This window comes from Equus quagga, chromosome 4 (genome assembly GCF_021613505.1).
Source record: "Equus quagga isolate Etosha38 chromosome 4, UCLA_HA_Equagga_1.0, whole genome shotgun sequence".
NCBI classification, from domain to species: domain Eukaryota; kingdom Metazoa; phylum Chordata; class Mammalia; order Perissodactyla; family Equidae; genus Equus; species Equus quagga.
The window spans coordinates 128337514-128355771 of NC_060270.1; the positions used below are offsets into that span (position 1 = coordinate 128337514).

Consider the following 18258-nt stretch of genomic DNA (forward strand, 5'->3'; position numbering starts at 1 on the left):
TCCCCCCGCCCCCAGCCACCCTCGCCTGAGCCTTGTTCTTAGCCGGCTGCACATTTTTTAACATACCCACTGGGTCCTAAACACAGCACCTGTTCCCTGCGACCGTGGGACAAAGGGCAAGGGTGGAAGACTGAACCCTGAGAGAAAGAACGCAAGGAAACCCCGAAGCTAGACAGCCGGGAGGAAATGCCGGCAAAGGAAGCTGCACGGCAAAGAGGACGCTGCGCCGCGGCGGCGGAAGCGGGAGGCGGCGGGGCGGGGCCGAGCGCCCATTGGAAGGCTGAGGGGGCGGGGTCCGCGCTGACAGCCCCGGGGAGGAGCGATGGAGGCTGCGCGCGCGTCGCCCGCCCATTCCCGCCCATTCCCGCCCCTTCGCTTCCCCTGCCCCGGGCCTGGAGGGCGGGGCGGCGGGCGTGCCGACGCCGCGTGACGTCACAAGGGGCGGGGCGTCTCGGGGGTGCAGCCGACGCGCGGGCGCGTTCGGCAGTCGCTGTTTGGGACTCTGGGCGCGCGAGTGCTCAGTCCGCGCTCTCCATTTGCTGTCACAGCCCGTCCCTTCCCGGAGCCCCGGTCACAGTGGGCGCGCGCCCGTGTGTGTGAACGGGACTCAGGGCAGAGGCGTCCCCTCGCTGCCTTTTTTTTTCTTCCTTTCTGCAAAGAAGGGGGCAGCTCGCACGCTTGTCTTCCTGTCGCCCTGTGGCGAGTGGGGTTGGTGTGCGGAGCGGTTCGTCTTTTTTCTTTTAAACTTGCGAGCGCTTTTTTCTTTTTCTTTTTTTTTTTTTCAGGCTCAGTGCCGTCTGAGCTAGTTTCCTCCGTCCCTGACTACTGCTTTCTGTCCCTTCTCCTGCTCCCCCCGCCCAAGGTCGCCCCTCCGCCCTCGCCCCTGGCCCGGGAGGGTGGGAAGCTTTGTCCCGCTCCCTGCCCATCCGCGTCTCCGCAGCCGCACCTGCCTCAATATGAATGGGGTCAACGACCCACTTCTTTTTATAAAAGATATTAAGCCCGGACTGAAAAACTTAAATGTCGTCTTTATTGTCCTGGAGATAGGTAAGTGGGGTCCGCAGCCCAGCCCGCAAGCCCCGTGCGTCCCGGGGCGGGAGGGAGGGGCGCCGCCGCCGCGAGCCGGGGGCTCCCCTCCCCCGCCCTCCCTTCCCCCATCCACGTGGCCCGGGGCCCCCGCTGGGGCTCGGATCCTACCTGCGGCGAGAAGCCGGGGCTCGACCTCTTCCCAGCTTAAAGATGCAGTGGTCCCGGAGGAGCAGTTAGAGAGCCTTTCTGGAAGTCCTCGTTATCTAATACACCCCTCCCCCCTTTTGATTTTTAAATCCTCACAGGACGCGTGACCAAAACCAAAGACGGCCATGAAGTGAGATCATGCAAAGTAGCAGATAAAACGGGCAGCATCACTATTTCCGTGTGGGATGAAATCGGAGGTCTTATACAGCCAGGGGATATTATTCGGTTGACCAGAGGGTAGGTGTGCCTAAAAGGTGGGGGGCGGAGGGAGGAGAGTGCTGCCTGCATCGGTAGCAGGGCTGCGGAATCGGAGTTGGTTGATGCCGTGATCTTGGCAAGCTCGGAAATTTCGTATTTTTTCTGTGGACCACTCCGAGGAGTTTTGAACCCCTTAGATGTTAGCTGTGGATGGTCCACAGGGTTCGGATGTAACACCGTCGCCTTCAAAGCAATCAGTTTCAGCCCGAAATCTAACCATCCCCACGCCCACCAGTTCACAGGTTAAGGATTTTTTTAAATACTGTCCTGAGATTATTGAGTCTTTTTGGTAGATTGATACGATTAACAAAGTCAATACTTTATCTTTCTCATAAGTTATTTAATGTAGTTGTCACTTAGTTTTTTTCCAACCTTCTCCCCTTTTTAATGGCTTTTGAAATCTTGCCAATATTTTACCTGTACTTTTTAAATTTAGATGGTGTGGACATAAATTAAGATTGTAGTTGGAGAATTTAGCAGACTTTGTGGCATGTCGAATTTGTACGTGGAGGTAAAAGTTAAGAGGAAAGTTTACAATATCTGGAAGGCACATTCTCAAAAATCATTTCTTGTGCCTACTGCTGTAAGGTCATTGTTGTACAAAAATCAGAATGATGTGCAGAAAATGTTTGGCAGAAAGACATCTATGATACCTCCATCCAAGAGAGTCACTTGGCACATTGGCTTTAAAAAATTATTTAGCACAATCTCTTTTTGGGTTGGTAATCAGATTGCCTTTAAAAATTTACCAAATCTTTTATCTTAGGAAGATAAAAAGCCAGAAAAAGGGTCTTGAAAATAGATTTGGGGAACTTTGGTGATCAATAGAATTGTAATAATTTATTGGTCATAAATATAGGAAGAGCAGGTGGAGATTGATGTTGGCATAGTAAATAGAATCTCAGAGAAGTGTTGGATCACTCTGTAGGAGTTTGGAGCCCTTCGATATCATCTGACAGATCTTACAACATCTTCAGGAAGTGAGGCAGAGTTTCATCAAAGAAGGAAGTGAGAGTCAGGACTTAGACATTTTATTCTCGAACACTGACTCATTAGGACACTAATTGCGTCTTAAACTTCCACAAAAGAGAATTCTTACCTGAGAGGGTGTGGTGAGGATTAGCATGATTAAAGTTTTTTGGGTCTCTCATCCAATAATTAAAAGTATTCTAACAACTAGAAGGACCCACAACTAAAAAACTATACAACTATATACTGGGGGGGTTGGGGGAGAAAAAGCAGAAAAAAAAATACTCTATACACTGTAAAAGTCATCTCCTTTCAAATGTTTTATATTCTGTAGTCACAGAAAATACCTAGATATGTCCATCAAAAAAACTGTGGAAAAACTGAGTTTATTTGCTTTATAGTATCTGTAGAACTTTAAGGAGTACAAATACCAAGAAGTACAATTTAAAGGAAAATTCAAAACTAGAGAAACTCTACTACTTCCTAACTTAAGTATGACCTTGAAGTTATTATACTTCTTCAACTTCTGTAAAATGGGAATGATTATACCTTGCTTACTAAAATAACACATCCAGCTTGGAGTCTGGCGCATTTAAGGCCCTTAAATTCTAGTTGAATCTAAGAAAAGTCGCTTTTGAAGAAAGGCATACATCTAAATAATGGTAATTTGAATATTGGTATATTTATCAGAAAACCCTGCGAATATTGATCTCATTCCTGAAACAAGTGAAAGTTAAATTTTTTAATTGTAACTTCAAATTTTTTCTCAATAGGCATTAATTCTTACTTTAATAAAGTGAAACATTAATGCACTGTCTCCTGAGTCACTTTCTATATAACATAACAGAGTGGTGAATGGAGTCTTTAGTAAATAAACGTTAGTAAGTGAAGAGAAATATATAATGTGGAACTAGCACGTTTTTATTAATCTATATTAAAAAGATGAGCTGTCAACATAAACAATATTTAGTTATAATTTATCATTCTAAGTTACCACAGTAGTTGTATAAAGAATGAATGAAAACCAAACCTTGGACTGATTTTATCATATTGATTAATTTACATTTTTCTTAGATTTGTGTGTAGGATTATTTTATGATGCTGTCTGCATTCAGAATTTTTTGGGGTAAACAATTGTTCAGCTGGAGTGGTGCTAAAAATTGGAAATTGGAAAGGCAGATAGGTGATAGATTTTCGACCTTAGTTTTTTTAGCACCTTGATTAACTTTTAACACATTTTCAGTAGCTTGGGAACCCTATGTCTTTTATGGAGGCAAAGGATACACTATTATATCAATATCTGACTAGACTGAGTAAATGAGTATAAAAGTAAACACTAGGTTGTTGATTTCGTATATTCTGTGATTGAAAAATAATTTCTGCTTGAATCTGCAATTGAAAGTTCCCTTGTTAATTGACTAAAGATGTGATCTTTGGGGTATAACAATGCTTGCTTTGCAAAAAGACTTCTAGGTTAGTTATCGTTTAGATAATTATGTCAAAATTTGTCAGTAGAATTTTGTGTTATTCCTTACTAAGTAATAAGTTAATCAAAATTAGATTCATTGTATTTGATTTGCTCTGGTGGACAGAGGGTCTGATGTCCACTCGCACTCCAGTACAAAAAATATAGTAGAAAGATTTACTTGATTTAAGTAGAAGGAAATGTGCAGATTTCTACAAAACTGATATTTCTTTGCTTTCTAGGTATGCATCCATGTGGAAAGGATGTCTGACACTTTATACTGGGAGGGGTGGTGAGCTTCAAAAAATTGGGGAGTAAGTATTAAAATGCATTTCATGTAGTTGAGTAAATTGCAATATAATATCTATAGAATGACTGGTAGGTATAAAATGTCAGCCTATTCCTTGGCTTTGTTTGACTGGTAAACTGAATGACCTCAGCAGCTTAACTGTAAAAATAACTTTGCATGTATGTACTAGTTTAATAGCTATCAGTACTGTTTCCTGTAGTTGAGAATGTCAGTTTTTCCTGGCAAAGGGCATTAAGAAGATGCACTTGAGACAAACTCCAGTGGGATCATTTCTGTCAGCTTTGAAAACATGCATCTTTCAGGTGTGACGAGTGCCATTTGAAGTAGTTTCTGTCTTCTAGTGAATGGCCAAATTTAGAAGCTAAGTATGGGTTTCAGGCCATAAGTTTAAATTTTCTTTTTCTCTGTTTATGGATGAATATGTACTACTCGTGGTAAAAGGACTTGCAGCAGTGAAAATTGAAGTCCTGTATTTATCCACAGTCTAGGTACCGTACAGGCAGCCGCAATGCGAGCTTCCATATACTACTATCCTGGTAATCTCCACCCTGACTTGGAGGAGCCATCCTCTCTAGGGGTGTAAAGGTAATTCAGCCTCCATGCCGGCCTAGACGTGTGGGATGTACTCATAAAGTGTGGTATAGTGGTGCGCCAAATCATTAGACTGTTCTATTTGGTTAATGCTCAGACATCTGCTTAATACCCGTGAAATTGGAGGATATTTAAAGAGAGAAGCTACAAACAGCACCAAAAAAAAAAAAAAAAAAAAAAGAAAAGAAAACTTTTTTCTCTTTTCCACACTGCAGAGATAAGATACTTTGTTTGGAAAAAATAAGCAATCTTGCTAGCTTTTAAAGATAAAGATCAGAAACTGGTAACACTTTGCCTTTGCTGGGAGGAAAATTAGGATTCACTTATGTTTGTATTTAGAATGGCATTAGAGCAATGTGTCATGAAAGGTTTTAGTGTCAATATTACAGAAAGATGTAGGATGTTGTTTCGACCTTCATGTGCAGAGAAGTATTTATAATAATGGAGATCAGTTATGTGAAGAACCACTGGAGGTCACTCAATTCTTGGTGGCTTGACTTTGTCAGAATTAGTCTGGTATTTACCTGAACTTGTTCTAATTTCTTATTTGTGGGATGAGGAGCTAAGAAAATGCTTGCATGTAGTGTTAGTATACTCCATAGTTAACGTAAAGAAGCACTGGGATAAACTGTTGTCTTGATAGCCAGTTGTTTTTATTCAGTCCTGCAGAACCTCCTCTTAACCTTGAATGATTATCTTTGCAGATTCACAGTGATTGGTCAAAAGAGAGGGACTGGATGAGAGTGTGTGAATGGATCAGTGCAAATCCATCACCACTGCGGGGGAAAAACCCTCTGGAATCCTAAACATGGTTCAGTGGCGTCAGCCTGTGTGGAAAAACAGGACAAAGATGTGTTTCTGTGTCCTCAGTCTTTGACATGGTTTAGTTTTTTGCAGTACAGAAGAATTAAAATACAAAATAGAATGCTCATACGTTGTGGGCAATCAAATATTTGTTGTTTTTATGGAACATAAGCATTTAGGAAGTTTTTGTTGTAAATGAAGAGTGATTTAGTGTGTTCCTTTTTAGTTAATTCATTTGACACCTAAATTCTTCATTCCTATATGTTATGCATGTTATATAAAGAGAGCTGATTACTTTATTTCAGAAGTCATTTAAGTTGTCCTTTATTTTCCTTTAGATTTTGTATGGTTTATTCAGAAGTGCCAAATTTCAGTGAACCCAACCCAGATTATCGAGGACAACAGAGCAAAGGGGTAATTAATCCAAATGTATAGTCTGTTTCTATGATGAGGCTTATTTTGGTTGTGTATTGTAAGTCTATGGCTAGCTTACTGACCCTCTTATACCCAGAGTATAATGAAGACAATCTTAAAAAAAACTTTTAAAGTCATTTCTATTCTATAGTTTTGTGAGTCTGTATATGTGTCTGTATTATCATAAATATATGTGCCGTTTAACACTTTGAGGAGTGGGGAGTGATAATCAGGAAATGCAACAAGAAGTAACAGAAGCTGTGAAAGCTTTGGAAAGTATTCCTGAATATTTTAACATTGAATGGAGCTGGATAAATCTTTAAAAAATTTGTTGGAAAAAACCCTTAAAAATTTAGAAAAAATGAATGAGTACAACAACGTTATTATAATAATATAAATGTGTGGTATTTTTGAATCTTCATTTGGTTACATTAAAAAAATTTTTTTTAGGCACACAGTGAACAGAAGAATAATTCCATGAATAATAATGTGGGTACAGGTACCTTTGGACCAGTAGGTAAGATATGTATTTTTTTTTTGCGTGTTTGTGATCAGGTGTAAGAATTAAGAGAAAATATAAAAGATTTAGAGGAAGAAATTGTCTTTAGGCGTAAATTAGTACTAAAAGGGAACTAACTAGTAAACAGGGAATTCCCAAGTAACTGATTCTCTAGAAAGCAGATACCCTCTTAAGCTAATTTATTGAGCACATTCTATATTTAAACATTTGGGCCAGGATACAGTGGTGAACATTGGCTAATAATTAAGAAGTTTACATTTTAGTGGTACATCGTGGTATTTTTCCACTGATTTTTTATAAAATTTCTGTCATCTATTGATTATTTATAGTAGATGCAGAATTATTGGTTATTTTCCATACACCGAAAGCCCTTTATCTTCAGATTAATAGCTCACCTTAATTTTTCATGTGCTGATAGCTGCTTCTGTAATAGATTAGCCTTTACTCCTCCAATACCCAAGTGTCATGTTAATGGTTCTCGCAGCCATGCTAAAGGTCTTTTGAAGTCTTTATTTAAGAATAAATAAGACTGAGGAAATAAAAAAGTCTCAGGAAAAGTCCTTTGTGATTGGAGTTCATTAGGGTGGCCGAAGTTTTATTTGACCTAATGGCTGCATGTTTTGGTACAGCTGGTGATCATCATGTTGTGGGGAACTTTGCTGTCTTTTTTTTTTTAAAGAGTTGGAATTACATTGTCTCTTTTGAGACATTATTAACCGTATTTGCACCAAATGCCAGTACTCATCCACCATTCTGCCCCTTCTCTTTTTCCCTTATAACATAGGCAGTGCGTTACCTATGCTTTTTTCCCCTATTCTACTGATTTCTCATTTTGCTGCCCAAATTGCTCTTTTTTCTCCTCTCTGTTAATATAACATCAAGTTAATATATTTACGGTAATTATATGTTTGGAAAAACCTAGAACTCACGTTGAGTTTTTCCAGTTGTTTGAAAATAAAGGTGTTTGTTTTCCCTACTATTAGTTGTAAGCATTAAGAGCATGTGTTAGAACTTCCAATATATGTACCTCTATAGATCAGTATCTGAACATGATACTGAATTTTTGTGTTCTTTTTTAGGAAACGGGGTTCACACTGGCCCAGAATCAAGGGGATGCCAGTTCTCATATGCTGGTAGAAGCAATGGCCGAGGACCTGTAAATCCACAGCTACCAGGAACAGCTAATAATCAAACAGTCATGACCACAATAAGTAATGGCAGGGACCCTCGGAGAGCCTTTAAAAGATGACCTATGCCAAATAGTCACATGTAGTTTTTAAACTACGTGCCCTACTTGAACACATATTGCACTTTTATTTATTGTTAACTGTGAAAACTATGTCCTTATTGGTTTTCCTTTACGTTTTTGGTTTGTTAATCAGAGTGGGTTTTTTTAATAGCAGAACTGTTAGGCTGCTCAAGTCTCCTATTGAAGAATGGGAGCACACTGAAAAGTAGGGGCATTTGTTTTTAGAGCAAAAAGATCTTTGGATATCCTCTAAAATATCTGCACCCATTTCATGGGTGAGTTACTTTAAGACATCAGCATTATAGCCTCTATGAGTCTATCTTCTGTATACATTTTGTAATATTTAAAATAAGGCTTAGTGGGAGTTGTTCTGTTGTGTTAAATTCAGATATTGCCAACTAAAGCAATAACCACCAAAAAAATGAAAACTCAGTCAAGGTTAATAGCAATTTTTCAGTGTTTGTGACTCCAGGAAAGATTGACTTTTTCATTGAGTGACTGCCATTAATATTTTCCAAGGACTGAATCATCCTCAATTCTTGTTTTATTACCAAAAAACGTGTTCTTTATCAGAATTATGAAAAGAAAGTGCTCTGTATTATAATGAGTAATTTTTTAAAAACTATATTTATTTTAGGGTAGTCCTATTAATATTTGTTGTCACTTTGTGCATTACCCTGAGGGAAAGTTTAAAAAGGAGGCCTTGAATATTTATTTTTGGAAGTACCATGTCAAATATTAAAGTATAATTAGAGGGAATTTTAAAGTCATAATAAACATTGATTTAATTATTTTTAAAAATTGTAGATAAACATTATAGTGAAGGCAATTCAAATTGAATTCATGTAGAAATATGCAGTCTTAAGTTATAGGGTCCTAGATACTTGCAGAAACTCAGCCTGGAGTGAAAATCCTAGGCACTTAAACTTTATTTGAGGTGCGTGTGTGTGCACGTGGATTGTCAGATTTCTGAACACAATTCACAAAGCCTTATCTGCAAAAGTTAAGAGATGGCTCTCTCAAAGAAGCGAATACAGCTTTATTCAGAAATGTAAACGTAGAATTTATTTATGTGTTGTAAATGGTCCCCAGTTCCACTTTTTACTGTAGGGTGGATAACTGGTGAAGTTTTCCTCTGTTAGAATTCAACTCTTCTTCATATTATCTCTTGAATAAAATTGCATTCGTGTTAACCGACCTACCTTATTTTTGCTCTTTCAGTGATTCACAGTGGAGAGCCAGGACATTTGCCTGTAGTTGTCATGACGACTTCAGCCTGGCGACTACTTAGCTGTATTTGTCGCTTTGTCTTTTTTCCTCACCTTAAATCACAAAATAATTTAAGTAGACTCTGTTTTCTGAAAACTGCATAGCATTTGAATATAAAAATTTGTGCCAGATTATTTATCTGCTTTAATTCAGTGTATCTAACAAGATTTCAGTATATGCTGCGTATTAGGCACCGTGTGCAGAGTGTTAAGGGGCAGACGAGATAATGAATAATCTTAAGGAGCGATAATGAATAATCTTTAGGAGCTTGTTTATGCCTTACAGTACTTTGGTAATGGAGTTTATGTATTCTAGAAAGAAGTTTTCTCTTTATTCATACACTGATGATTATGATTAATTTGACCTTGTGACTAATAGTTTCTTAAGATGTTCACAAAATTACAGATATTTGGAGTAAAAAGAAATGCTACAAATTAGTTTATAATTTTTTATTTTAAATTTAAGTAGAGATTGGAGCAGTAACACTAAGTTGTTTGTGAGAATATAACGTTAAAAGTGATTTTGAAAGAAAGAATTTTGGAGTTTTTGAAAACCAAAATGTGGGGCATGGGTTGCTGAACTTCCAATCCTGGCCTCATTATCTCACCTGTGGTGCTGGGCAAGTCATTACATTGAAACCTCCGTAAACCTTAGGTCTCAGAACTATGAAAAACAAGTAAGTAACAGTACCCGTTTGTGGAATTATTGAAGATTTTCCATGTAAGTGATTTCTGGCACATAAGCAGTCAGATGTTTGTTGTCTAATCATAGCTCAGTAGTAGAAGAAAATGCAGGTCAGGTGTGGAGGTATTGTTACCTTTAACATCTTGTGATAAATAAGGAAAGACCTAAGCGTTTACTTTTGTAATGGACACTTGCCTCAGTAATTTAACTTCGTTGTTCTGTATTCTTTATCATTTGTTAACAGATGTCTTTTTTCTTAAGGGAAGCCTCCAAAACCAGAGCAAAGTGGGTTACAGTCCATAATGAGTATTTGCCTTCGCAGTCTCCTGGAACCGTTCTCATCAAGAAGCTGAGAGGAAGAAAGCTTCCTACCTTCCTCCTTCCTGGCTTTCAGCTGTCAACTTGTAAATAAGTTTAACCACCTCCCGAAAACCAAAACCATTTAGTGTAGAAACACACACTACTAAGATTGGGTCCCATTTCATTTCTGCACAACAGTCCTGAAGTGGATTGAAGTCTCCTCAGCCGGCTGGCCCCTCCTGTCTGCGCGGGGTCTTGGGGACCTGCCGCGGTACAGAAAGGGGGTGATGAAACCTGTAAGGCCGGGCGACGACGTGTCCCAGTGAAGGCTGCAGTGTGCGGCCCCGTTGAGACGGCTTTTCCTGTAGTAGTCCGACTTTTTTGCTTTGTTACTGTAGTTTTAGTAATTCTCTTTTAAATTTGAGGACAAGTTAACATGAGGAGACCCTGAATATTTGTAGTTCTGGGTATTTGTCACTTGTATTTTTATCACTCAACATTTTAAAAGAATGTTTAACTTGCTGGGTTGAGTAATAATGCCAAGGGAGTGATGCCAGAAACAAATAGATATGAGGCTACTAAAAAGTTATAATTTATGATAGGAGAACATTTAAAGTATAGGAGGCTGGTTAACTGGCCCTAAAACAGTTTTCTCAGAAGGTACAAATTGAAAAAGTTTTACGTCAGTTTGAAGACACTGGGGCAGTTGTTACTTTATGTAGATCTGACATTCCAGTTTGCTCACTGAAATGACTTCCCTTCTCTGTTACTCAAGGTAATGACTGTTTGCTGCCTTAAGATCCTTTTCTCTGATGTATTTGGAAAGATTCTAGAGACAGCAAGCTGGAAAACCATGAGAAAGCAGAGTCAACATGGAACACTTTCCCAAACTTAAGTCTCTTATCTCTAGTCTTGGAATTATTTACCCTATGGTGGCTTTTATTTTTATTAATCTCTGTTTCCTTCACTTGTTTCTTCCCCTATCTGATGAAACCCTGAATGTTTCTAGTAAAAAAAGAGGGTCACAGTCAATTGTTTAGTATGGGTTATATGACAAGGGTAAAGGCAGATATACTTGGCCATGGGGAAAACCTGTGTATTGAGGTTCCAGCCAATGATTAAATATTGGGGTAATTAAACAGTCTCACATTTCATAAAGTAGCTGTAATGATTAACAGCTAAGGTATGCTTCTGAGGAAATCTAATTGTGACCTTTGGAAAATAGCACTATTGTGAATGGTATGTTGTTAGGCCCTGAGGGAGGGGCTAGAAAAACATTTTACTTCCTAGGTATATTCAACTTTTCTCCAAATTTCTTGAAGTTTGCTTTGTTAGGGATGCACCAGAGTTTGTGTTCAAATACTGTAACCAAATTGCTCCAGGTTTCCAAGCTAAAAGGGTCTAATGAGGTTTCTCAAAGCACAGATCACAGACGAAGGAACAGACTAGAGACAAGTCTGGACTATATGATAAGCCATTTGTTTAGCATTTTTCCTCATTAAAAACATGAGACCCAAAGATGTTACTTAGGACTGTTTACCACTATAAGATAACCAGTGTGATGTAAAGAAAGTGAACGTTTTAACGCGTTTGACATGGACTTTTTATTTAAGCCTTTTGAAAAGCCTTGATAGGTAACCCACAATTTTATTGTGGCTCCTCAAGTTTTAGGAACTTGTCGACCCAAGGCGTGGTGACTCAGCTGTTGAACAACAGTAGAGCCCAGATCTCTGAAGACTCTGTTGACACCCCACAGTCCTCACCGTCACATCGTGCTTACGTCTAACTTAACCTCAACTCAAGAACTATTGACGTGTCTTTAAAAACCAGTTCTGTATGTAACCATTTCCAACCAGAAACTCAAGTAAATTTTTCTATTTTACTCAAAATTTATGCTTCTAGATATAGAATAGACAGTCCAGTTTCCTAGTCCATGTATTGAATAAAACTCTCAAAGAATACTTTATAAACCACCTATATGAGATTCTCCACAGGAACTTGTTAGAACAAGTACAGGTTGCATCTGCTCTACCAAATGGAGAATTTATAAGTGTAGGTCTGGGAGAGCTGCTCTTGAAACAAAGACTGAAGATTTTTTGTCTCCTGTGCTTGACATCTCCCCCTGACACAGGAATAACTTTCCTTTGAAACCAAGTTTCAAGATATATATATCTTCATGTATCTTCAGTTCCTTTTATCTTTGTGAGGCTCGAATAGACCAAAGTTCTGGACTGTAACACATGGAGAAATTGTACTTAGAAGCATATGGCTCCAAATGGCAGAACTGATGGGTAAAGCAGGGTAGTTCAAGCAGAAGAGGTTGCTTATGGCCTCTGGATGTGAGCACTGAGTTCTGAATTAGTTTTAAATAGAATTACTCAAATTATATCGATGTTAAGATCAGATTGTGTATAGTGGAGTCACCGAGCTCCATCTGGGCCTAGGTAGATCAAAGAAAAGATAAGCTTTTTCACCCTAGGTTTCTGTTAAAACTTTTAAAAATAGATTTTATTGTTTATCTGAGCAAATGTATGTTTGCAGCATCTTCTGTCTTCCTCCTATTCCCCAGGTGTTCCTCCATTCTCTATTATGTGGAGATAAGCTGGCCAAATTGAAAAGTAGTGCGGTTGGAAGCCTGGTAAACATTCCTAAGAATGCCTGAGGAACCTGCCACTTACAGATCTCAGTCTCATTCTGCACAGAGGGGCAGGTACAATATTTTCCAGCGACAAGTAATATGCAAGGCATGATCTGACGGCCATGTGGGGCTAGTCTTTTGTTGCAAATATTTATAACCCTAGTGACTGAGTAAGACCTCTGACCTAACGTTGCTGGACTAAAGATAGAAAAGATAAAAACAGATTGGTCAGCACTGCTAGTGCCACCTACTGGGTGATGACTATAGTCTCTGTCATTTAGGAATCTGGGTTAACAAGTGAGAAGGTTCCATTTTTTCCAGTGGATGAGAATTTTTGTCTGGTGGTTTAAGCATGATAGGGAAGATGATTAAGGGGTAGTTGGGCCATCTGTTTAATTTATGAACAAGCAACATTGTGACATGAAAACCCCTCAGTTAAGCAAGTGTATAAAGCCCTGAACTGCCCTACGGTTACAGATAATATAGGAAAGATTGCCATATTTTGTATTGTTGCTACATTTGTCAATAATACTGGTGGGACGTGTAAACTGTTAAAAATACCTTTGGTTGGGTGGTGGTTTGGCAAAAACAGTTGGAGTAGAACATGAAACTGCCCTTCCAAATTTTACTCCTTAACCAGTGGTATTTTGTAAAATCCTGGCCAAATGACTTGTAGTTGTGTTAGCTTTGCAGACCATAACCTACTTTAAATGTCAGTGACAGTGTGCTTTGGTGAAAACTTGGTTTTAAGCTGAGAAGATCTTGTTCTGAGTCCTGGATGTACTGTTTACTGGCTCCATGACCATGAGCCTCCTAATAAAATGATAATGGGGCTGCAGACTCCCAGGGCTCTGAGAACTATATTAGCCAGTGTAGGCAAAACGGCTGTTCCAGATCGAGGGCTCAACAGATGTTAAGCTCTTCCCCCTTGAGTATTGGAAATAGGCAAATACTGGTCATTTCTCCATGCCATTATTAGGAGACAATCTTTTCTGTAATTTTAAATCGGAAATATTCAGCAGTTTATATAAATTATTGCAATTAAGTTTTTTTTTCTTAAAACAGGCAGGCTTTTACAGTCTTCTCTGGGCACAGAAGAGTAAGTATGCTGATGACTGACCATGACAGCTTGTAGGGTTGAGTCCTCATCAAGACCTGTCAGCAGCTGAGTACGCTGTGCTGTTTTTCCGTTCACCTTTGCCCAGAGGGCCAGGGCGTGGTTCTGAAAGTGCAGAGGAGGGAGGACTCGTGGGCCAGGATTTGTGCCAGGAGGAGGTCCACGGCCGAGGGGAAGGCGTCCTGTAGTCCCGGGGACAGCCGTCATGATCGCTGTGCACCCAGAGTGCAGAGGAGTTTGTTTGCTTCTGATAAAGCATTGGGCAACTTCCCAACATTTTATTATGAAAAATTTCGAACATACGGCCATGTCGACCAAATTTTAGTGTAAACACCTGTGTGCTAGATTTTACCATTAACGTCTGACTCTCTGTCACATCCATCTATCTGTTCCATTCAGTCATCTTTTTAATACATGTAATGTAAACTGGAAACAGTGCAGGAAATATGTCTCTATTTCAGCATGCTTATTCAATATTTTACAGTTTTTAGTGTAAAATTTACAAAGAAATGCCCAAATCTTAGGTGTACATTTGCGAGTTTTAATGAATGCCTATGCCTATGTAACTCAAAAAAAAAAAAACCTCTGTCAAGGTTGCCATCAGTCCAGAAACTTCCTCATATGCCTTCCCAAGTCAGTCCCTGTCCCCTGGACTCAGTGGCAGTGACTCTTCAGATATGTTAAAAGCATTCTTAGCTTAACTAAAGGGAAAAGTTTCATATGTGCCAAGGGCAGCTCTAGATTGCCTCACGGAGTTACGTGACTCCAACTCCAACCGTGCCCGAGTACCGCCAAACCCAGTCCCCCCACACGTCTCAGACACACAACCCCAAGACCGTGGTATTTTTTTTCTGTCTCCTTGTTTCAATTTAGCCTCAGCTCTGTCCTTAAAATCTATTTTTTCCCCTCAAGATTTACACCTGACCTGCAAGACTCTTGGGGCAGAAACTGCTGGGATGAAGACCAGGTGAGCAGGACGTGCAGTCCAAGGACTGGCTGGAAGGAGTTGGCTGCTTGGGGCCTTCTGCTACACCCGAGGAGCAGCTCTGGTTGAGGGGGAGCCTCGGCAGGATGTGTTGTGAAGTCCTCTGGGATGGAGTGCCGGGAGTAGAAGGGGTGCACTGGCTACCCTGAGTGCCCGGAGTAGAAGGAGTGCACTGGCTACCCTGAGCGCCCGGAGTACAAGGGGTTCACCGGAACTTCAGTGTTCTCAGGTCAAGTGCTCAGCTATTCAGATTTTGATTCTAAAACTGATTTTCTTAAGGTGTGAGCTGAGCAGAAGGGCCTTCTACTCTTTGGGGGTTTTGCCTTTTCTTCTCATATGTAGGGATTCAGAGTTGGCATACTTAAGAGTGTGTAAGTTCCTTGTCAAGGAAAGACCCTCCCACTCTCGGTTTACAGGGAAGCATCCCTGAAAGACACATTACAGAAAACACAATTGTGTTTTTGTTCCCAGTTTGTGCACACACGTACAAGCACACGACACACAGTTGCTGCCAGTGAAGTTGTCTCTGCATTAAGCTCTGCCTTCCCACTCTTAGATACTTCCTTTTTTCCATCACTGGGTGCTTAAGGCTCCTCTCTCTGTCTTCAGTGGGCTCCTCATAATTTATCCAGCACTTACTGTGTGCCAGTTCTATGCTAGTGAGTTACTGGCATCATCTCACTTATTCTATCGAATGACCTTGTGAGAGAGGTTTTGTTACCCTTACGTTACAGATAAAGAGACAGAGATTTAGAAGGACTGAGTACTTGGCCTGAGATCACGCATCCAGGAATTGACAGAGTCCTGTACTCCTGACTCACTGTCCTCTGCTGACTCACCGGACAGTGCTGGACAGGAGCCGGGGTTTGAGTTGGCTTTAGAAGGGAGTGTAGATTCAGTTATAGGCAGAGGGGAAGATGGAGGACAGAAGTACACAATTTGACTCATATTTTTGCTTAGGATTAGTTATACTCTGCATCAACTGAGTACAGACTCAAAGTCTACAATAAAGGTAGTGTCTCAATAGGGGAAATGAGATAACTGGATACCCCTCCCATATAAACACTAGAAAAACATGGGTGAATTCCGCCATTATTTGTGAATGGAGAAAACTTTTCTAACAATACCTCAAACTCCAGAAACATTAAGGAAAGATTGAAAAATTTGACTACATTTGCATGTTTAAAAGAAAGAGATGATAAACTGGGAACAAGATTTGTAATTTATATCACCGACACAGGGCTCAGTACCTAACACATAGAAAGCTTGTAAAAGTAGAGAAGACCAATCACTGTGGGAAAACGGTGGAGAAATAGAGGCAGATCACAGAAAAAAACTTCACATGGCTCCTGAACCTATGAAAAGAATGCTCAACCTCATAATGAGAGATGCAAATTAAAATGCCGTTGAGATACACTTGCTTTTAGATTGGCAAAAATTTTAAAGTTTGAAAACGCACTCGAGTGACATTATGAGAAATAGGCATTTTCGTTTATAGTTGGAGGGAATGGGAACTTCCTAATCCTAGGGCTGAGGGGGCATTGGCTACTTTTACTTCTGAATATGCCCTGTGACCCAACAATCCTGCCTCTGGGGCTCTGTCCTTGGGGCAGATTGTTCTCAAATGGCTGCTGGAATACCCCTTCCTATAGGCATGTCTTTGGGTAAGCCCCTCTTCCCAGTGACAGTGGGCTTGTGAGTGCCCTAGGACAGTAGCAAATTTAACTCAAGCGGGAGATTGAAAAGTACTTGTACTTGGGCCTCGTTCTCTCCCTCCATGTGCTTGGAGCCCTGAGAGGCCATGAGAGCATATAAAAGAGTGCTAGCTAGTCTACTGGAGGATGAGAGGCCACTTGAGGCCCCTTGGCTGATAGCCTGCCAACCCCTTGACGTGTGACTGAGTCTGTCTTGGACTGTCCAGCTCCTACTGAGCTGACAGCTGACTTGGGTCACATGAATGAGAACAGCAGAAGGAAGGACAGGGCTGAGCCCTGCCAAAATTGCCGACCTACAGAATCTTTATGTTGCTTTATGCCACTAAGTTTTGAAGTAGCATGCTATATATAGCAAAAGCTAACTGATACAGTACTAAAGGTACACTGGCAAAAATATGAAAAGACATGTTCAGTGAAGCATTGCTGATAATAGCAAAAGATTGGAAAAACTCCGATGTCCACCAATTCAAGAATGATTAAATACACTGTAGGGCGTTCGCTCAGTGGAAACTAAGCAACTGCTATGGAAATCTCTCCACATACTTTTATGAAGATATTTTAAGGATATATTGTTATATAGTGGAAAACAGCAAGGTATAGAATGTACATATAATGTGCTACCTTTTACTTAAGGAGGGGGGAATATTTTTGCTTTTATTTTTAAATATAGAAGAAATGACATCAATAAAAAATGATTTCCTATAGGAAAAGGGAGGGGATACAGATGGAAGCTAGACTTCAGTAAATATTCCTTGTTTTGTAGATATGACTTTAGAGTCATGGAAATATTTTACATATGGATGTACACACACATGCACATATACATAGATAAAATCAAGATAAAAATACATATCTAAAGCTAAAGCAAAATGAAATAAATGAAAATTCTGTTGGTGGCTTAACCACACAGAGAAGAATTATTTCAACTATTTAAAAAATATAGTCATTTGTCTATGCATTCTTAGTGATATTTCCCAAGATAAAAGTGAATTAGGAAGAAATGTTAATATCGTTAATGATAATATTATTAATCTGAATCTATTATATATATTCTAGGATAAATAATTTTTAATAGTATTAAGAATCAAGAAAAGATATACAAATATAAAATTAAAAATGCTAAATAAAATTATAAATTTTAAATATAATTACAAATTTGAGTTGGAAATATCACTAAGTCATAATCTATTTCCTTAAAAAAGGCAAAGTCTTCTAAAATCTTTTGGAAGAATCGATGAAAAACTTTTTTGAAGAAGAAGAAGATTTGCCCTCCGCTGACATCTGCTGCCAGTCCTCCTCTTTTTCCTGAGGAAGACTGGCCCTGAGCTAACATCTGTGCCCATCTTCCTCTACTTTATATGTGGGATGCCTACCACAGCATGGCTTGACAGTAGTGCCACATCCGCACCTCAGATCCGAACAGGCAAACCCTGGGTCACCGAAGCGGAACATGCGAACTTAACCGCTGCACCACCAGGCTGGCCTCTATGAGAAACTTCTTGATAGATCTAACTGAAAATTCAGGACCCCCTCCCCCCCGATCAATCACAAAAAAAATAGACAACCAGATGTTATGTACCTCCTGATAAGAAGCAATAGGAAGTACTAACACCAGCATTCTTTCAAAAAGTTGAACCTGAATCTGTTCAAGCTTCTATATCTAACGACTAGTTTACAGGATGGACAGTACAGAGGAGCAAGTTTAGCAATACCATGGAAAATTACAAGACCAAC

General features: G+C 39.8%; 1 protein-coding gene and 1 long non-coding RNA gene across 4 annotated transcripts; both read left to right on the forward strand.

The window, feature by feature from the left end:
• Positions 1 to 485: 485 nt before the first annotated feature.
• LOC124237736 (SOSS complex subunit B2) lies at positions 486 to 9356 on the forward strand. Its single transcript, XM_046657673.1, has 6 exons — positions 486 to 1047; positions 1335 to 1473; positions 4171 to 4242; positions 5972 to 6047; positions 6498 to 6564; positions 7647 to 9356. The coding sequence occupies exons 1-6, from the start codon at positions 957 to 959 to the stop codon at positions 7814 to 7816; spliced, it is 615 nt and encodes a 204-aa protein (XP_046513629.1). The 5' UTR covers positions 486 to 956; the 3' UTR covers positions 7817 to 9356.
• A 207-nt stretch (positions 9357 to 9563) lies between these two features.
• On the forward strand, positions 9564 to 17823 carry LOC124237793 (uncharacterized). 3 transcript variants are annotated; one of them, XR_006888136.1, is made up of 5 exons: positions 9564 to 10173; positions 11735 to 12779; positions 13773 to 13806; positions 14737 to 14791; positions 17727 to 17823. It is a non-coding gene; the product is annotated as an uncharacterized LOC124237793 (long non-coding RNA). The 3 variants fall into 3 exon arrangements; XR_006888135.1 differs by lacking the exon at positions 9564 to 10173 and having other exon boundaries at positions 11577 to 11903; positions 12639 to 12779; XR_006888134.1 differs by lacking the exon at positions 9564 to 10173 and having other exon boundaries at positions 11577 to 12779.
• Positions 17824 to 18258: the final 435 nt, after the last annotated feature.